The sequence below is a fragment of the Zeus faber genome (genome assembly GCF_960531495.2).
Source record: "Zeus faber genome assembly, chromosome: 17".
NCBI classification, from domain to species: domain Eukaryota; kingdom Metazoa; phylum Chordata; class Actinopteri; order Zeiformes; family Zeidae; genus Zeus; species Zeus faber.
This window is the reverse complement of record NC_137204.1, coordinates 23323816-23345194: the sequence shown is the minus strand read 5'-3', so window position 1 is coordinate 23345194 and position 21379 is coordinate 23323816. Positions and strand designations below refer to the sequence as shown.

The 21379-nt window shown below is 42.6% G+C and overlaps 1 protein-coding gene across 1 annotated transcript in view; it reads left to right on the top strand.

Moving 5' to 3' along the window:
• Positions 1 to 2305: 2305 nt before the first annotated feature.
• ulk1b (unc-51 like autophagy activating kinase 1) overlaps positions 2306 to 21379 on the top strand; it is a gene marked incomplete at its 5' end in the record, with an annotated part of 40867 nt that continues 21793 nt past the window's right edge. Inside the window, 8 exons of the mRNA XM_080017460.1 lie at positions 2306 to 2395; positions 3071 to 3163; positions 4014 to 4055; positions 11989 to 12021; positions 13318 to 13354; positions 16413 to 16583; positions 18598 to 18671; positions 19453 to 19554. Of these exons, the coding sequence (XP_079873586.1) occupies positions 2306 to 2395; positions 3071 to 3163; positions 4014 to 4055; positions 11989 to 12021; positions 13318 to 13354; positions 16413 to 16583; positions 18598 to 18671; positions 19453 to 19554 (642 nt within the window). The remainder of the gene's footprint in view (positions 2396 to 3070; positions 3164 to 4013; positions 4056 to 11988; positions 12022 to 13317; positions 13355 to 16412; positions 16584 to 18597; positions 18672 to 19452; positions 19555 to 21379) is intronic.

Sequence of the window (21379 nt, the reverse complement as noted above, 5' to 3'; positions counted from 1 at the left end):
ACTGTGTTCCATCTTTGTGTTTATTTCTCTTTTTAAATTTTTATTTTATTTTTTTTATTATTTTTTTTCAAGCATATTCATATGATTTATATTTTCTTTTTCAGTTGCTAATTGGCTTCATTTTTCTTTCAAATCTCTCTCTGTCCCCAATATATACAGACTGGGATCTATAACAAGTATCATATCAACGAAATGAAAAGTCAAACATAATAAATAAATACATATACAGCATGAAATGAATAAATACATCTATTAAAAATAAAATAAATACATATATTTAGGAATAATAATAATAATAATAATAATAATGAATAAATAAATATATTAAAAATACAATAAATACATATATTTAGGAATTATAATAATAATAATAATGAATAAATAAATATATTAAAAATAAAATAAATACATATATTTAGGAATAATAATAATAATAATAATAATAATAATGAATAAATAAATATATTAAAAATAAAATAAATACATATATTTAGGAATTATAATAATAATAATAATAATAATAATGAATAAATATATTAAAAATAAAATAAATACATATATTTAGGAATAATAATAATAATAATAATAATAATAATAATAATAATGAATAAATAAATATATTAAAAATAAAATAAATACATATATTTAGGAATAATAATAATAATAATAATAATAATGAATAAATAAATATACTAAAAATAAAATAAATACATATATATAGGAATAATAATAATAATAATAATAATAATAATGAATAAATAAATAAAGACATTTAAATAAAAGTGCCTTTCACAGGGTTGTATGAGAATCTATCTTAACAATATATCCAAGTAACGAGGGGCCTTAACAAAAATGGAGTTAAATAATAATTAATAATATACACGTATTGTACATGTCGAGTTTAAGTTTCATGAATAATAAATCACATTTTGAAATGTGTCACTTTCCACAGTTGCGATTGTATTAGGTTTATTGAATTAACATTATGATGCGTTCCACTGGACTCGGAAATCGGTAATTCCGGGTCGATAGTCCCTACCTCCGAGCCACTGCTTCTGTTCGGGGGGAAAATGAATAATAATAATAATAATAATAATAATAATAATAATAATAATAATAATAATAATAGCTTTATTTATATATCACATTTTGGAAACAGTTCACAAACGTGCTGAGGCAGATAAAATAAAAGCAGTGCTCAGATCATGATCACGCTCAGCTTGTTGAGTAAACGCTGGTTCGTTCAGGGCTTGTGGATTCTACGAGGCACACGACACGTCAACGCCGCATCACAAACAGCAGCGTCGCTTCGATCCAAGTCGCCAGGGACGTTCGCGGCGTTGAACCGGCCCACGTCAAAACAACAGGCCGTTAAAACTGAGCCTACGACCATTGCAAGCAATGGAAATATGCAGTGAACATGTCATGGAAAACGACCCCCAAAAAAATGACAATATACAATAAACCCAAGTCAACGCAGTTTGCTAAGATACAACGAACGACTCTGCACCTCAGTATCAACACATTTAGACGTTGGAAAACATGAAATTGTGCACGTTTGTATTCGTACGAGATCCCCCACTTAAAGTCCCGCCCCTTTGCCCTCTCGACGCAGGGTTTTCCCGACTTCCGGCTCCCGCGGAACGTCGCAGCAGTACGGAATAAACACTGTGACGTCGGCTCCAGCTGTACAGTCCGTCACGCATGCGCAGTGCTGCAGAAGGGAGGGGGGGGGGGCGGGGCGGGGAGGGCTGGGAGCTCTCGCCGACGGGAGCCCTTTTGTCGCGGCTGCGCTCTGCCACGGAACCCGCGGCTCCGCAGTGAAACCACCGCACCGTGAATGAATGTCTTCTGCTCGGCCGCCGAGCGTCGCGACCCGCCACTCCGACCCCGCAGCTGCTCCCCCGACTCGCCTCGGGACCGTCGTGCGGAGCCCCTCCTCGGATGTATACAAGCAAACCGCAGCCCAGTGTTGTTAAGGTGGCGCGCCACCGCCGGCCGACCGGCTAGCCCGTCCGCGCACCAGCCGCTACACCCACACCCCCACCCCCGCCCCCCCGGCGTCGTCCCGCCGCTGAACGATGGGGAGCGCCGTCCAAGCCCCGCGCTGAGACGAGGGAGACGCGGCACCCGCACCGTGCGAACATGAGAGAGGGGGGTCCGGGCTTGTTTCTGTTGTCAGGACGGCTGGCGAGCGGCAGAAGAAGGGCTGAGCTTTCCTGCTGGTCGGACCGGGCAGAGGACACGGCGAACCCGAGCGTCCGTCACCATATTCGGGACCAGTAGGAGAGCGGGACCCCGCGCCATGGAGACGGTGGGCCGGTTCGAGTTCAGCCGGAAGGATCTGGTGGGGCACGGAGCGTTTGCCGTGGTGTTCAAAGGCAGGCACCGAGAGGTGAGGGCCGCCGTCGTTTCTTTTGCTTCGTTACTACTGTTGTTATTAGTGCTATTATGACGTGTGACGGCTTTATTACTATAATTGCATCTTCTTGTTGTTTTTGTTCGGTTGTTGTGTTTTCATTTAATTGATGTGTTGTCATTTCTCCGACTCATAATAAATCGGGGGGGTATTGTTTTCATTACGCGTCCTTAAGAGGCCTTTAGGCGCAGCAGCAGCGACGTGACGCTCCAAGCAGTAGGTACATGAAGTGTCTTGTGTTGCAAGATCAAAATGTACTAATTCATCAATTCCAGCCGGAACGCGAGCTCTATGTTCATTAGAAGGGCCAATAATACTCACAGAGACTGTACAATAATGAAACTAACGGTGCTGAGGTCTTGTAAATGGAATTAATCTTTTTGCTGGGGACCCCCTGGGGCCTCTCAAAGGACCCCATGGGGGTCCCCCCCGGACCCCACATTGAGAACGACCGCTTTAAGCTATACTGTTGTAGTTACATTTAATGGTTTCCAGTGCATGCCACGCTCCGTGAACATGTTTGGACATGTCTGCAGATGCAGTCCCGTGCGGTGAATGCGATGGGTTGTATATTTGTGTTAATACTTTGTGGTGCAACTGGGAAGTTCGCGTCTGCAAACGTTGAATTTTGCCAAAATGCATTTCCCCCAGAAACACGACTGGGAGGTGGCAGTGAAATGCATCAACAAGAAGAACCTGGCCAAGTCCCAAACGCTGTTGGGGAAAGAGATCAAAATACTCAAGGTAGGTCTGAACCTCAAAGAAAACAAATCACATTTGAGGCCCTATTTACTGCTAATATCAGCAGTAAATAGGGTCTTGGGGCCCCCTGTGTGTGATAATGCAGAACCAGGATTTAACGCACAAAGCGTGCGCTGCAATTGTAACGTCACTGTTTGGTCAACACAACTGACGGACACTTGATGTAGAAACACCTTTTGATTATTTTGATTATTATTGTCAGTGTAGTAGTTCTACAGTGTACCAATCGTTCAGATTCCCTGAAGGACTGCTCTCTGGATAACCACCACTCTGCAGAGGTGCCTGTATTGCCATTTACAGCGGAGATCTAAAATGATTTGTGCACTATCGACTGCATTTTCTCTGCCATTCTCTGCCATTTGTTTGTCCTTCTGGGGAAGTCTGATCTGGTTTGGAGTTGCATTACATACACCTTCCTGTTTGTCCACAGGAAAATGACACACATTAGGGTATATTTAGGGGTCTGCATTGCTTAGTATCCAGCTCATCCAGACAAAGGCAGCGTTTTATCTGACAGCTGCAAATGGGGCTTAAGCTCTTTGTGTAATTTAAGGATACAATGATTATGAAAAAAAAAAAAAAAGTCATTAATAAGAAAAAAGCAAAAACACACAATGACGCAGGGGTAAATTAATATTACGAGCTTCAAAGTGAAACGCTATCACCAGTGATACATCCCGGTTTGATTTTGTCCCTATTTTTTTTTTTTTATTTACTATGAAGAATACTGTGTTTTTCTGGTATTTATGGTACATGTCCTTCTGCAGATCTCTGACAAAAGATAAATGTGTGTGACATAGAAAAACAATCACGTGTATTTTGTTTTCTTCAGGAGCTGAAACATGACAACATCGTTGCTTTACTGGACTTCCAGGTACGTTATACTCGGACTGATAGCACGAGTACACCCAAAACACCTCGTGCTACCAAAAAAAAACAACAATTGGATCAGTGTCAGAAGCTGGCTGATTCGCCTCTGTTCGCATGCATGACCATCACACTCTAGTCGTCCCAGATTTCCCTTCAATCCTTGATAATAAAGGGGAGCAGATTGGTGGTTGTATGTCAGTGCTCTACTTGATCCACTTCTGCCCTTCTAGCGTCGAGGCATTGTTTCCTATTTCTCTGATTGAAGCTTCTTGCTAGTTCACTCTGCTAGTTCACCTTGTCTCTATGGATTTCTTCCATTGAGAACCCAGTGGAATATTGTATTTTATGATATTGTATTCTACTGTACTCTTTTCTTTCGTCGTATTGAATTCAGCTATCCTATGGTGTTGTGATGACATTCCATGTGCAGTCATTTGTCTCAGTATTGGCCATTTTGGAATTACAGCTTTTGTCTTTTACTTTTAAGTATTATGGGCCATATCTAGTGATATCCAGCCTTTAGGCTGTTGGTTGTTTTTTCCTTCATGTACACAAATTATTAAGGGCTTCAACAGATTAATCTAGTCGTTACAATCTATCACCACATGTGGTTTGTGCATATAGATTAGAGAGGAACTAAAGACATTGTCAACAGCTTTCCTGGAGGTGATACTTCAGCAGGGATGCCAGTGGTGTCAGTGCAGTGTGAGCTGTGATTAGAAACCTGTTTTTTTCAAGAAATGTCAAGACAGTTGCACCCGTTTTTGCCTGGCTGCTTTTTACAGTGCAGCGTTCCAGGTGAGCCGTAGTTGGTTGGCCCATCCATCCCGATGCACTGCCGGCTTTGTCTGTTTTTCAATTTCAATTGGCTCCCATAAGACAAACGACCAAATTTTACCTGTTACTTGCTTCCAGTGCGTAAGTATAAGTGCTGTAGTGCTACCATGTGGGTAGAACTTTGGGGCACAAATTGGAAAGAAAATTCCTTTAAATGTGTTCTCTCTCACAGGGCCAGTCGATCGCATTGCATAGACTAAATCTATGATTTTAGCTCTGTCACATTATCCTTTTTTATACAGTTCTGCTCTGCCAGTTTTAAACTGCTACACAAAAGTATTGCTTTGTGGTTTACAGTCGGCTTGGGCGATCGTGCAAAATTCCAATCGGTGATCGCTGGGGAGGCAGCGATCGCCCATGGACGATTTTGCCCGCGCAGATAGAAGGTAATGTAATGCGGCAAATGCAGTCTCCTCGTTTCAGAAGTGCAAAATTTATAATTTACAAGTAAAAGTATTTACGCAAAAACATCCAGTTTTTACTAAATTAAGTCCCATAGCAACAGAACGCAACGGGACTGGGGAAGCACAGGTTTTTTGGAACGGGACGGTCCCTTAACTGGGCTGTGTTTCAAACATTTTTGTTTCATGCATGAATGGAACAAACAAAAATAAATAGATCTAAAATAAAAGTTAGGGAGTCGGGCACCAGCGCACGGTGCACCCCTGTCTGCAGGGGAAATGGAAGAAAAGAAAGAAAAAAAAAACGTTGCCCCAATTCTCTGAGTGAGGTTTACGTTTTTCATTTTCCATACAAGTAAGAAACTACGGAAATAATATCAATGGAAATCTTTCTCTTTGAGATTATGTTAACAAGTCGTTGTCGACAGCTCTGAGCGGAGCAGGAAAGAGCCTCTGCCCCCTCTCTCTCTCTCTCTCGCCCCCTCTCTCCCCCTCCACTCCACTTTCACAACATGCTCAACTGCACGTAGACCGTTTCAATGCCCGGATTTTTCCTGCCGGATTAAAAAAAAAAAAAATCGTCCGTCATCAATGTCATTCGCGATCAATGGAGTGGGTCGCCGATTGGCGATTTAATCTTAAATCTGCCTGAGTGGATTTTACTGTGAGGCTGAGGCAGATGGTACCATTATGCTTCCTTAGTATTTCAGGCTTTGATGTTTATGGCTGCAAGATAACTATCTGCTGATCCAGCTATAGAGCTGTGGAACCGGTGCCACCCACTTCACAAGGACACGTGAGGGAATCTTGCACAGGCAAGGGTCTTAGGAGGTTATGAGGAGGTATAGGATCCATGTCTCATTCTTGCTTAACCATAGCCTTTTATAGTATCTCATAACATAGCCCGCAGTAACGTCTGCAGCCTTTATGTGAGGTGAGGTAAGTAAGGCCGCAATGTATTTTTCTGTAGATGTAGAAAATGTGTCTGTATACAAACCCACAAGGCCCCTTCTGATACCCCTGCCTGTAGCTAAGCAACCAGACACCAACCTGGCAGGACGGTGACTCCAGCACCCCACTCTGTGTCACCAGGTGTTTCGTTGGCGTTAAGCCCCTTTCCCACATAGAATCACTGACATTGCTGGATAAATTAATTTCCGGCAAAAACAGTCAGTAGTCATTCACACATTGGCACAATTTAGGTAATAGCTCCGTATGGAGTCTTTCCACATTAGATGGCTGTTGCGGATACAGTACGTAATGGGTTAAGGTTAGTACGTTATGTCCAGTGTAGATGCGATCATTTGGATAATCCGTCGGCAACGGACGTACAATCGCTTTTTGTTTTTTTCCCGGCTCTCGACGGATAGGTTCCCTCCACTGACGGAGCGGGGACAGAGCCCCCATCCCCGGACCCAATAACCCGACCCCAATGTTATTAAATCGGTGTGATCATTTTCAACCTGTTCTGCACCCTCTGCCTCCGGAGAAGGAACGTTCTCCACCGGTTCTCTCTCTACCTGTCCGCTCGCTCCCTCTCCGGCTCCGCCCTGGGATGGAGCCGGCGGGCAAACGAAGCGCTTGTGCCGATGTCCCCAAACTGTAAAAGACACGTCTAGGGTCTGAGTGGCATTTAAAAGAAGATACATAATACAATTTTAGGATATAACCACTTGTCTCTGTAGAGACTTGCCGCGTTTCAGTTTCTCCTCTTTGCAGCAGGTAGTTGTCCGGAGCGTTCACAGTGAGCGATTGGGCGTTTCGCGTGTTGACGACCTCTTTATCATGTGGCAGTTATTTCACTTTAGTGCGGATCTTCGTGCATGGAGCATAGCTGCTTCGTACTCTTTTCTGCTTTCCTGTATATTCCTTTCCACTCTTGCCTTTATATTACGCCCTAATACGACTAATAACGCCAAAAAAGACAAGTCGGTAGCCTCGTCTGCCATTTTGGGTGTCCCAATACAATACGCATCATTGTGTCACGTCCTGCCTCCTGTACGCTCCACCCAGGCTCTGCCCCTCTTCTCAACCAGAGTATTTCGAGGTAGTGTGAACGCGTCTGACACGGACAATCTCCGGTTGTGAGCTGCATGTGTGAAAGGGCAACTCCGGGCAACGTCCGAACCTTATCATCCGGACATTGTTTGGAGTGCATGTGTGAAGCAGCTTAGGTGGAGAGTCGGGAAATTTACGGAACGACTTAGTTCTTGTTCCCACATTATGCCAATATGGAACATTGCCAGTAGATTTACGGCTTTCAGTGCGAGTGGAAAAGGGGCTTATGTTTAAAGATTAACAGGTGGCTTGCCACCTGGAGATGGTTGTTGTGGTATTCTGGCGACAAAGTAGGTTTACAACAAAAAGTAGATGGATCGTCTCTCGGTTTCCCAAGTTTGGTAGAATGCAATTAGGAATAGGATTGATGCTGATTTATGTCCTGTCGATTTGAAATAAAACAACACTTTATTAATCCTTGGAGGGAAACAAATGCATTTCATTGATATCAATCATTGATATATTGGTATCAATGATAGCTTTGCTGTAAAACATTAAGAAGGCACCACTTTGATACAGTAGAATGCTTTAAGGCAAAATTGCAGTGGTAAGAATGCAAACTTAGGTAACTACACCATGGGTTTTAAACTGGCCATGGGAAAGTAGGCAGGCCCAGGGATAGACTTAAATGTTGTATCTCCTACACTTTGACGCTTGCGCTCTATAAATGATGGTGACCGGGGGACATTATCATTCTCGCTACTTGGGGGCTGGGGCTATTTATGATTCAAGCCAAGACACCAGCATTAATTTACCTTGTTCTGCTCCTTGGGCCACAAGCATTAGATCACTCTCAACAGTTCCCGGCCAACTCCCTCCCTCCCTTTCTTGGTTCCTTCTTTCCTTCATTCCTTCCTTTCTTCCTTCTTGCCTTTTCCCACACTTTGTTATATTAAGCTTCGCTAGGGAGTGAACGTCTTTTAAAGATGGCGCTTCCAGCGTTTAAGTCTCTTTTTGCAAGAGTCATTTCGCATTCAGTATAGAACAAAACCTGGGACTGTGCTCAACATAGTTTGAGTAAAGAAGTCATTCTCCATGTCTTAACCTTCAGGGCAGCGCTAATCTAAATAAATCTGACGTGTTCAGTACAGTCTGCCACGTCCCACCAACCGCACTGAAACCGTTGAACAGGTGACACCTGTGTGCCTTGCTCGAGTGCATTTTAACATTTATGCCGTTGAAATAAATTTGCTTCAGCCCGTATGATACCTGGTTCCTCCACTACTTCATGATCCTTCTTGGCAACGTGCCTCAGCTTTGCTCAGCTTGAAGATTACCGGCGTGTTTTTGCACAGCTGACATGGTTTGTTGTTTATCAAGTAATGCCATTTAAAGTCAAACACCAGCCAATGCATTCCCATTATGACATGTTTTCATTTTTGCTGACGCTGTAATTGAGCGGGAGGCTGACAGTAAAATATTTAGAACTGTCTAGAATGTCAACACCACATTACAACTAACAGTAAACAATATGGTGGCCAAAGCCATACTGTATAAATAAATTAAGGAAACCCTTTCAAATAGTCTGTAGATGCTTATGTAATTTAGAGATGTACACAGCGTGAAAGAATTAATAGCTGAATCATGTGCATACAAGGGTGGGAGGAATTAGCAGAAATAGGTTTATAATTCCATCTGTCTGGAGATCAATTTCACCACGCAACCAAAGTTTGAAAGTCACCCTGGAGTATTTGGGGTCACAACTATTGAATGCTCTACTTTAGTCACAATTTTCAATTGTAGTTCTAGAAATTTGGCAACCCACGTCCCAGAGTTTTATTTCGAACAACCCCGTTCTTGGTCGCTGCCCGGCCTCCTCATGCAATAAAAACAACAACTTGAAAAGCGCTGACTCAGCAGGTTTGCCACCGAGTCCCCGCTCTCTGATTGGTCGCCTCAGAGAGACACGGGTCTGGAGAGAGGGTGAGAACACAGTGGCCTGTTGCCGTGTGATAAGGAGGCCTTTTCAAGTGGTCCACTGTATTTTTTTAAAGCTCGGCTGCAGACAGCTGGTCTGGAAAAGAGAGGAAAGAGAAAATTAGTGGAAACATGGTCTGATCCAAAGCAGTTGGGGGATAAATGGTTACTGAATTTATTTATTTTATTTATTTCTCCTGAAATACGGAACTGCTTTTTTAGTTAATTGACAGCTGAATACTTGCATACTAACTGACAACTAGCTCTTCAAAATGGAACAAATTGATTTCTATGTGAAACGTGGATTTGTGAAGCTCTTGAGACTGTACTATGATTAAAGGCTATAAACTTGAGTTGATTAAATCGTGTGTGGAAAAATACTCCAAACACAAACAATAAAATGGTTGTTTCTCAGTTATTGTATTCTCTATATTACCATCCCTATGAAGTGTGTGAATTGAACTTCCAGTGATCAGTTTCCCAATAGATTGAGTGTAGTGTCGAAGGGATCTGTTGTTTAAATACTCAACGGGTTCAAGTGTTTGTCTCACGTGTTGAATGTGACATTATGGTGGGTCTTATTGGGTTCCCACAGCTTTCTTGTATTGCTTCTAGTGGTGTAATGGAACGTAGATAACTGTACGGATTGTCCCCCGCGGTTCGGCACGCCTGTGAACCACAGATTAATTGCAAAATTGAACCATCATAGTGAAATACTTTTTTTTACTGCCGCTGTTGCTTTTTAAAGTAATAATTCCCTAAATCTCAAAGCAGAGTTGTACCGAAAAGACGACAGATGAGACAGATGCTTGCTGTGTTTTACTCTGAAGCGCAGTGATTGGTTCACGGTACGTTGCGCCACGTTGCTGCTGCTTTACGACACGTGGTGAATGAGCTGCTTGTGTGTCGCCGCTGTGCGTCCGCTCGTCCTCCATATTGGAGCGGTCAAGAGGCGCTCGTCAGCAAATACGATGTGCATTGAGAGATGCAGACTCCTCTACATAATCGAGTGTAACTTGCCTCGTTCTGAACCGATTTTCTTGAAATTTAGTTTGTCATAAATGTGAGAAATTTAACATGATGCTGGAATTAAATGCAGTTACTGGGGGTGGATCTGATCATATTTTTTCATTCACCACCATGTTTAAAGGAAGAAGATATCATGCATGCCCCATATTGCACTTTCATTCATTCATATCTTTTAAGGTTTTATTTAAACGTTGGACATCTTAAATGTTGTTTTCATTTAAGACCATGGGCGGAAGTTCCTTGCTTTTAGTGTCTTACAGAATAAATGGAAAGCAAATATATACAGGAGTGTGTGTGTGTGTGTGTGTGTGTGTGTGTGTGTGTGTGTGTGTGTGTGTGTGTGTGTGTGTGTGTGTGTGTGTGTGTGTGTGTGTGTGTGTGTGTGTGTGTGTGTGTGTGTGTGTGTGTGTGTGTGTGGCCTTACCTGCTTGACGTCAGCAGGGCTTTTCGTTTGATATTTTATTCTTTTGCCCTTTTTTGTCAATATAAACACATTCTGTGTGCATCTAATTCAGTGCCGTGTCCTTCTTTATTTTGCGGCAATCAAGCGAGTTGTATCAAACCGTAGGAGTCAAAAACAGCCCAGAACGTATTTTGTGTTTGTGTTTTCGTCCTCACACATGAGGTTAATTTGCAGCTCCAGAGCAACGGGTCCGAATAGTGTCTGTTTTATTTTAGTCCCAAAAGTTTAAAAAGTTGATGAAATGTCTGTGAGGGACATGCAGTGTTCATTCCATTTGAATGGAACCGTGTTGTTGGAATTGCCACACGGAGTGATTTCCATCCACAGAGACACCGTGAGGCAGGACTGTGTGGACTAAAGGAAGTAGACAGCCACCCTTCTCATTTTTAGGATAAAATAATAACACTCAACAAGTGTATCCTTGTATTAGTAATTCTGCGTGTCACCAGGACTCCCTGTGTATTGCTGCCTGCAGCTATATTCGTTATTATTGATTATTATTATTAATGGTGCTAACATCTTGTGTGAAATAACGGTGTAGGAGCTCTTTATCAGTTTATATGAAACTGAATTATTATTGTGAATTGTCAGATTTTGGGTAATCGTACTAATCCTGTTTGTAGTGCCACTCCCTCTGTAGCCAGTAAACCTATATCTAGGAACTGAATGGTGGAAGGGCTTAAACTAGCTGTTGGGGGCAAAAATAATCATTCTATTGTGTACCATGCGTGAAGATAAGTGTGTTCAATCTAATGTTATTAAAGACACTAGAAAACAACAATTTGAATTCCCTTTCCAGAAGCCTAAACTCAAAAGAACATGCCAGTGACAGAGCATAATATTCCCACAAAAGAGGACCTCACCCAGTGGCCAAGTTTGAATTATTAATTGCTTTGTTGCGGACCCCTGGGGACCTCTTTGAGGACCCCTGGTGGCTCCCTGGACCTCACGTTGAGAAACCACAGGCTTCGATCTAGGACTACACTGGATGCAAAACCCTGAAAGAAGGGTAAGCCGGTCTCCACAGCATTTGTGTTCTCCAAAGAGAACATTTCGTAGATTGCAGACGAGCCCCATTAGGCTCCAAGAAGCATTCACATGGGAATGATCGTCGAGTGGGCCTTTTTTCAATACCCACACAATGTTCACACACCCACGCACAATGGCCGCTTTAAACCCACCCTGCCCCCTCCTTTGTCACTGACATCTGCTCTCTTCACCCCTTCCTCTAGGAAACAGCCAGCTCAGTGTACCTGGTGATGGAGGTAGGTCTGCTGGGATTGTTCTGCCTCTTTTGTCCGGTCTGTTGCTGCTGTCGGCACTTCTGACAACATCTGGGCTGTAATTAGCTCTGTGTGTGTGTGTGTGTGTGTGTGTGTGTGTGTGTGTGTGTGTGTGTGTGTGTGTGTGTGTGGGTGTGTGGGTGTGTGGGTGTGTGGGTGTGTGGGTGTGTGGGTGGGTGGGTGGGTGTGTGTGTGCGTGCGCCATTTTGCCGAACCACCTGCCAAAATAATGCTAAGTAATGATACTGAGATAAGTATTCTGTTGTCGAGTCGTCATTTAGAAACGCTGTCACAACAAATCAGTACATGATAAAATTTCACTTTGTTGTAATCCCCACAAAACTTGATAACTACCGCGCGATGTAATAGGTTGTTATAAAATGCGACAAAATATATTGTATATTGTATTTATAAGATGTTTATTACAAATGTGTCAAATATAGCATGTGAGTGTTATTACATAGTAATGGGTAGATTTATAGCATTTTGGCAAGTTATTACAAAACAGGGCATTATAACATAATGTGTTTTTACAATTCTGCCAAAATGAATTTGATGCTATTGGGATCAGCCTTCTGTCTGCTGACAATATTAACACGTGTATTTATTTTAATACTAATGATAATAATGGTGATTTTTTTTTTTCAAATGCAAGACTAGGCATGTGTATGTGAATAATAGGCATATATCTCCCTGTCGTGTTATTACATGTGGACGTAGTGTCTTCAAACGGGCTTTGCCTTGTAGGATGAACCCACTGACGCTTCCACAGCGAGAGTCAAAACCACTGAGTTGTCACGACATTCGCAGTCTTTCCGCACCCTTTAAAGATCACCTTCTTATTCATGCTGTAAATACAAGCAGCCATATAAAGCTTTAATCAACAGCGTCCCCCTCTTCTCTTGTTTTTATATTTTCTTTCTATAGGTTCATCTTTCTGGGTCATTGTCAGATTTATTTTATTAGTTATTGTATATATGACCATTTTTTCCCGTCAATTCTTTTGGGTCATATAATTTGAATTTTTATTTCGTTTTTTTATTGTTTTTCTGTACTTTAGGATTTTTGGGGGGATTCTTTTTTAGCATTTGTTGTCTATCATTAGATTTAGTGTAGTGCCATATTTCTGTTGTGTACAGGGAACCGTTCGGTCTTATTGTATATTTCACATTTTTATTGCAATTGCCATTTTCTTTGGTATATTTTTTATTCTATTGTTTTATTGCCTATTTGATGCGAGCTGCTCTGACGCTGTATTATTTCTCTTTCTGTATCTAGTACTGCAATGGTGGGGACCTGGCGGACTATTTACACTGTAAGTGAAATGTTTTACTTCTTAAACACTGTGAGCGCCCCAGACCAGGGACTGGGCTTCAGGAAGGGATGAGGAAATTCTATATACGTATATGTTGGGGTTTTTTTTTTGTTTTTTTTATGTAATTCCAAGTCAGAGCGCTGCCATGCCAGCCGTGTTTGTGAGCGGCAGATTACAGGGATTTTTGAAGCATGTAAGGGCGGCTAATGAGGGGTGCGGGCTGTGACCAAGCAGGAATTCATTCTGCCGGCGTGTTTGTTTGCGTGACATTCTGCTCCGCGCTCGTCTTGCGTCCTCGGCTCGACTGTGAATCACACGCTGTGGGTGTTCAAGTTCACAGCAACTGGAGCGATGTATCCGTCAGGCCCTGGGGTCTTCGCTTCAATTTCTATCATCCCAAGCAAGAAAAAAACATGTTTCAGGGGCAAAAAGTTACCAGTATCAAGGGTATTCCACTGCCAGAATTCATGTAGTACCAGTTTAGAGACCTGACAAATTCACCAAGAAGTTTCCCTTGTTGAAGGTGTAGCCACACTAGTTTAATAAAAAAATAACTAAATATTTCTAGGCTTATCTTTTATTGTTTTACAAAAATGCTTTTAATACATTTCTAAATGATGTTCCAACTTTGATATTCTTAAATCTGCACTGCCTCTGCAAAGTCATAAGGTTATTGGTACTTTAAGCGCTTGAGGTATTTCTGAATTTAATGTCAGTGTACAGTTCATTGCAAACCTTCAAGTTTGTTCAAAAAGCCATTCTGCATTAATACAGGCTGGATTTATGTTTGGTATTGCATGATAAAATAGCACATTTACTATTTACGACGTTATACTAATGCACTTCAAAACCAAACTTTCACCATTGAGAGCAAGAAGTGAACAATAGAAAAACAGTTGAATTGTTCAGTTCAGTCCAAAAGTTCAGTCCAAATATCACATGGCTGGTTGCAGTAGTGTGAAGTAACTTTATTCATTTAGATAGTATAAATATGTATATTAAAAGTATATTATTAAAGTTCAGGAACTGGAACTTTCGTCAGTATTCTTGGCATTCAGTCAAGATTGTTCAAGGTGGGGTGTTGGACTCCGACAAGGTTGCGCCTCGTCTCCTCTCCTGTTCCTGGTTTTCGTGGACGGGATGACGAGGTGTAGCGGTGGTCCGGGGAGTGTCCAGTTTGGAGACGTACGGGCGCCATCTGATGTCGTCCTTTCGGCTCCGTTACACTTCTTCGACGCGCACTTGAGCGGTTTGCAGGCGAATGTGTGGTGCGGTCGGGCTGTGGATCAGCACCTCCAAATCTGAGGCCTGGGTTCTCTCACGGGAAAAGATGGCTTGTCCCCTACAGAGGGAGGGAGGAGCAACGGGTCCAGGTGGAGTTCAGGTATCTCAGAGTTTATTCACAAATGAGGGTAAAAGGGATCGGGAGGTTGATCCTCGGTTAGGTGCAGCGCCTGCAGTAATGCGGGCACTGTACCGGACCGCGGTGGTGAATTTACTGATCGATCCTTCATACCACCCTCACCTAAGGTCATGAGCTAAGCGTAGTGACTGGAAGAATAAAATCGCAGATACAAGCGGCTGAAACGGGGTGTCTTCGTAGAGAGGCGGGGCTCCCTCTCCGTGATGGGGCGAGTAGCTCCGTGATCCTGGAGGACGCACGGCCGCTGCTCCTCCACATGGAGAGGAGTCAGTTGAGGTCATTCGGGCATCTCGTCAGGATGCCCTCTGGGCCACTCCCCCTGGAGGTGTAGCGGGCACATCCAACTGGGAGGAGACCCCGGGGCGGACCCAGGACCCGCTGGGGAGATTGTATCTCGCAGTTGGCCTGGGAACGCCCAGGGATCCCCCAGGAAAGGCTAGAGGAAGTTGCTGGGGAAGGGGACGTCAGGGCTGCTCTGTAGGGCCTGTTGCCACCGCGTACCCTGACCAGGATAAGTGGGTTCGAAAATGGATGGATGGATGGAACTGGAACTGAACTCACGGCATGGGTATCAATATTGAAAATGTTCAAATAATACCAGCCCTACCAGAGTGTTCTGTGTGTTTCTAATTCTGTCTATCTAGTCTTCCTCTGTGACAACAGGAAGGAGCACTGTGATCCTGAGCGTTTGAATTACAAACATGTTTAGGATGTTTATTTAGAAAAAAAAAAAAAAAGTTTGGAAAACTTGTGTGAAAGAGGAGGATTCTCACGGCTCCCCTGATCGCCGCTCTTTCAAATGCTAAATTCAATAAATCTAAAATTAGTGAAAAAAAAAAAAAAAAAGAGTGAATACTCCCGCAATAGAGAGAGACAGGAAATTGCAGCACATGTGCAGCAGCGGCGGAGAGCCCTAGGCATGTACAAACACCTCTCCTTGCATCCACACGCCGTTTCTGTGTGAGAGATTAATATAGTAGAAAGAAATGAAGAACGCAAGCATAGACGAGAAATGAAACGGACAGTATGAAGAAAGGCCAAACCGTGAAGTGCTGACTGTATATGCACGGTGCAGCTCCTAGAGGAGAATATGATGAGTATAGATGGATGGATGGATAGATCCATACGAGATAGATACTAGATAGATGGATGGATAGATCGATAAATAGATACTTGATAGATAGATAAATAGATGGAGGGATGGATAGATTCTAGATAGATAGATAGATAGATACTAGATAGATGGATGGATAGATAGATAGATGGAGAGATGGATAGATTCTAGATGGATGGATGGATAGATTGATACTAGATTACTAGATACTAGAAAATCTGGCCCTGACAGAACCAGTGGAATAGCCCTGACTTAGTGTATTTACACTACTTCCACAGGACCGTTGAGGAAAAATTTGGACTTGTTGTCGAGATATGTTACTTTGCATAAATTTGGAAGCATAATAAGGTCCCGTTCATACCAAATTAACTCCAGGCTTAACATTACTCAAAATCTTGAGTTGAATTTTTACCAAATCATGCCCTCGGCGTCAATAAATGTAATCCTTTGTTATCTCCTGTAGCCTTTCTGTTGTTTTTACCTCAGATCTCATGTTTTCCTTTTTTGTTTTGGATCTGCAGCAAAGGGCACCCTGAGCGAGGACACCATCCGCGTGTTCCTGCAGCAGATCGCGGGGGCCATGCAGGTGCTGCAGTCCAAGGGCATCATCCACCGAGACCTGAAGCCGCAGAACATCCTGCTGTCCTACCCGCCCGGACGCAAGTCCCACCACAACGCCTGCATCAAGATCGGTACGGTCCTGTGCCTGCTCGGATAATTCAACTAAATAACAATAATCAACGTTGATGGTGACTTTTTTCTTTTTCTTTCCATCCAGGGACTGCTATTTATCTTTACTGAAACTAATCAGGAAGGCCTATTAGCTTCAATATGAAAGATAATATGGAAATTCAAGTGTTCACTTTTATGTATGTGTGTGTGTGTGTGTGTGTGTGTGTGTGTGTGTGTGTGTGTGTGTGTGTGTGTGTGTGTGTGTGTGTGTGTGTGTGTGTGTGTGTGTGTGTGTGTGTGTGTGTGTGTGTGTGTGTGTGTGTGTGTGTGTGCGCACGCGCACACACGGGAAAGATGAAAGGCTCTCTTGGGGCCTTTGTTATAGTTGCTATAGAAATAGTATAATAAGTAGATGAGTAGAATACAAGATTATGGTCCGCCTTGCGTTACAATGTGAACCGATAGCATCGATGTTGAAAGTTATTTTATTTAAAGGAGTTTCTTAGGAATATTGTGACCAAGGGGTCTCAAACCACAGGTCTGTGGCCCACATCCGGCCCACGGGAAAACTTAATGCGACCCACAATTTTTATGTTATTATTATTATTATTATCATTAATAATAATAATAATAATAATAATATAAATTAATAACAATAATATAAATTAATAATAATAATATAAACATTATTAATAATTATTATTTACTTTATTTTAATTTTGTATTGTATCGTTGGCACGCAAAATAATTTTTTAATTACTATGGTTATCCATGCAGTTTTACCTGCTGTCTTCAGAATATAAAACAGAATAAAATAGAATATATTTTATAATTACATTTAATAGAAATGTACGAATGTGCAGTGGGGAAAAAAAAGATGTGCAACAGTGTGTTTTTCCCCAGGTACTTTGCGTTTGAGACTCCTGGAGACACCTTTTTATGTATGATAAAGGCATTAGAGTCCACGCCCCCAAAAAAATCCCATTTTCTGTATGGTTGCAGACATTCAGGGTGTGAGTGCATCCCTGCAAATAAAGTGTGAGGCATGTGTCACTCAGCATTACAGCAAGGTGATAGAATCCCCATGGCTCTGTCAAAACCTATTCAGACTCACACACACACACACATACACACATTAATGACTGCACACAGCAACTATTCATTCAGGTAGTGTAACTTCACACAGCCTGTATATAAACTGCATATATAAACTTTGCCGCATGATATGTCGTGAAAAAAGTCATTTATTTTTTGCAAACAACCGTGTTGAGGCACGGGGTGTTTTTAAAAGACAAACCTTTTTCAAAACTCCAGTGTCGTTCGGCATTGGGAAGTGGCTGTGTCTCTCCCTGGGTCTTTTCTCGGCAAGTGTTAAAAAAAGAACACGTTCTCTAGCTCTGTCGTATCACTCTGTTAAACCACACGCTGTGCTGTTGGGTTTGATTTAAATTATTATGTTTACAGACAAGAACCGTGGTGGGAATGTAATTTCAGTGATAAGTCCTTTCGGTGTTTCCCCTCGGGTGGAGTTGTAGCAGCGGAGGTGAACATTTTTGTGTGTGTGTGTGTGTGCAGACTATGCACCTAGTCACGCTAATTATTATTGTTATTATGATAATTATTATTATTATTATTATTATAAACAGCTTTCCGAAATACTTCTGTGTCTTCGGAAGCTTCTGGCAGTCTCGCTAGACTACGGAGCCGGAAACGCCGCACGTGCGTTTACGCTTGCGGCCGGGCCAGCTGCTGACGTTTGGTACATGCTTGCACTACTCCCCCGCGCCCTGCGGTTTCGGGGTCCCGTGTTGAGGGTTTCAGGTCATGAAAAGCTTTCTGTTGACTGTCCACTTGCGGGTACCGTGTCCCATCGATACTCACGTGAAGTTGCAGGATTGTTTTTCATTGTGCAAGCTACTTTTCCTATATTTACTCATCTGTTTTGTTCTCTTTCACTGACCGGCTCCTTTTGTTGTTTTTTTTTTCCCTCCCTCCTCATCGCTCGTCTCTCTCTCTCTCTCCGTACCTCCTCAGCGGACTTTGGCTTCGCCCGGCACCTGCAGAACAACATGATGGCGGCGACGCTCTGCGGCTCCCCCATGTATATGGTGAGGACGGTTCACCTTCACAGTCACCGCTCAAGAATCTGTCATTGCAGCGATTTCAGTCTGGTTCGCACACCCCTCACAGGGGCGGGGCTGGTACCCTGGCATACCGGGCATTTTCCCGGCGGGCCGGCGCGCCCTGGAAACAATATCATTTATAATAAGAAAAAAAGTAAAAATGACAAGGGCTGGCCCCTAAAGCAGGGACAGCAGCCCATTGGTTCATTTTCTATACTGACACTTCACATCTCTTACTAGGCCCCGCCCCTCGCCCTCTGTCCTCTATTTCTCGTTTCAGGTGCCGCTTGGATCTCCACAGCACGATCAGAGTTATTTATAACGGGGAGACTTCATCAGACACTATCTTACCCCCCCCCCCCCCCCGCTGCTAGGCCGTCTGGCCAAAAGATGCCAGGGCCAATTATTTGTCCCAGTCCAGTCTGGCCTTGACCACACACGTGGTTTACACCAAATATCATGACTGTCGAAATGCCTTCATTTTGTTGCCACAACATGCGGTGTCAAACTCGCCCGCACGGATTCTCTTTAGAGTTTTTTTTCCATTTGCGCTCACATCTCTGCTATTAACTACTAAGTGTTTATAATTTTATGGATTTTGTTTCAGTTTACAAACCAGACTGCCTCTAAATATCTTGAGAGACTTCAACTAAACTGAAATCTATTCAGCTGCCGTATCTCTGGCAACCCCTACATCCGATGGAATAAACGATCATAATTTAAAATCAATCAGCGCCTTTAAAATCATTCTCTCTCCTTTATCCAGGCCCCCGAGGTCATCATGTCCCAAAACTACGATGCCAAAGCCGACCTCTGGAGCATCGGAACCATCGTGTTCCAGTGTCTCACTGGAAAGGCTCCTTTCCAGGTGAGCTGGGTGGACGTATTGCTACTGGAGGCTTGACAAACAAATGCTGTTGTTCAAAGTCATATATACTATAAACTCACAAAGTGTGAGTTAATGTAGTGTTCTAACACTTTTGGTTCTTACTTGTCGTTTAAAAATGAGGCAATAAGAACTTGATCCAGGTTGCAGACGCTCTTGTCATTTAATCCAATGTAGACAGCAGGTCTTCTCGTGTCACTATTTATCTTTAGAAATGAGGATCATGTGTGTCCAGACCAGTAGTCTTCAGCTGGGGGTAATACTGTGTAAACACATAACCATTTAACACGGGAACGGTGGAGCTTTTTCTACTTAATCGTCTGAAAGCGAGCTGGTTTGCGACTTCTGGTGTTGCGGCGCATTTGAAAACCTCGTAACATGCTGTGCCTCTGACAGACTCAACTGGTGCATGGCTGAACTTCACTAAAAAACGCATGGTTCAATGTTTTTTTTATTGTTGTATTGATATTAAAGCCAATTTCAGATTTGCGAAAACCTATTTTGTTTGTGAAAATAGAGAAGAGGTGGATTTCATTGTTTTTTTCTACACACATCCCATTTAACAACTACTGTACTTACAGTGGTCAAACCCAGACAAGCTTTTAATTATAAGCCTAAACAGCATTTCAAACCCTATTTGATATTTTGAAGCCTTTATTCTATGTGTGAAAATAGAGAAGAGGTGGATTTCACTGTATTCTTTCCACTACTAACGGATTCAATTCATGGAAATAAATCTAGATCTGGTCAATAAGGCAAAATGTAATATGTTATTAGTGACCAGACTTAAAGTGCAACACAACATTTTATTTAAAAAAATCTAGAGGGTTCCTGCCCTGTTTCTCTATCCACCAAGGGGTCCTTCAGCTGAAAAAGTTGACTGTTGACTCTTGCATTCTGGTTGAGTGCAAATTGACATCTTGATGTCTGTCTAGAAGCCTCCGTGGCTCCAGCTTTCCCAGAATCCGTTGCAGTGCGTGTGGTATCTCAGCAGATCTGTTTACTCAGCTTATCAGAGACGTGAGTTTGAGAGAGACTCAGTTTCATCTCCAAACTGGACCGACAGTATTCTCCTTCGTCAAAACGTTTGGAGACTGTTTTTTTGTTCAATTGTTTGTCCATGATGTTCAATTCCAGGAGTTTATCATAATATGAGGGATGCCTGGAATTTTGGTACAATTTCCTTTTATTAGCTGCTTTCACACATGCACTGCAACCCTGAAATTATCCAGACATTACCTGGAGGAGCTGTATGTTTGAACACAAATGTCTGAATCAGTTGGACCGGACATTAATTACCTGGACTTTATCAGCCAGCACCCTCGTACAAAGTCTGCGTAATGTCCAATTTGTGTGTGTGTGTGTGTGTGTGTGTGTGTGTGTGTGTGTGTGTGTGTGTGTGTGTGTGTGTGCGTGTGCGTGTGCGTGCGTGCGTGCGTGCGTGCGTGCGTGCGTGCGTGCGTGCGTGCGTGAACGGAGCAGGTAATTGTCCGGCTCATTCACAGTGAGCGAGTGGGCATGTCACGCGTTGATGACGTCTCTTATCATGCGCCAGTTATTTACCCTTGTGCGGATCTTGGTGCATGGAGCGTAGCTGCTTCGTACTCCTTTATGCTTTCCACTCTTTCATTTATATTTTGTCTAAATACATAGAGTAAGATTCAAGATTCAATAGGTTTATTATTTGTCACATATACATAATTTCATACACATATGCAGTGAAATGTCTTTGCAACGCACCTGGAGATTATCCACAATAGTTACTAAACCAAACATAATAGCTAACCAAATTCCTACCCAGCAACTA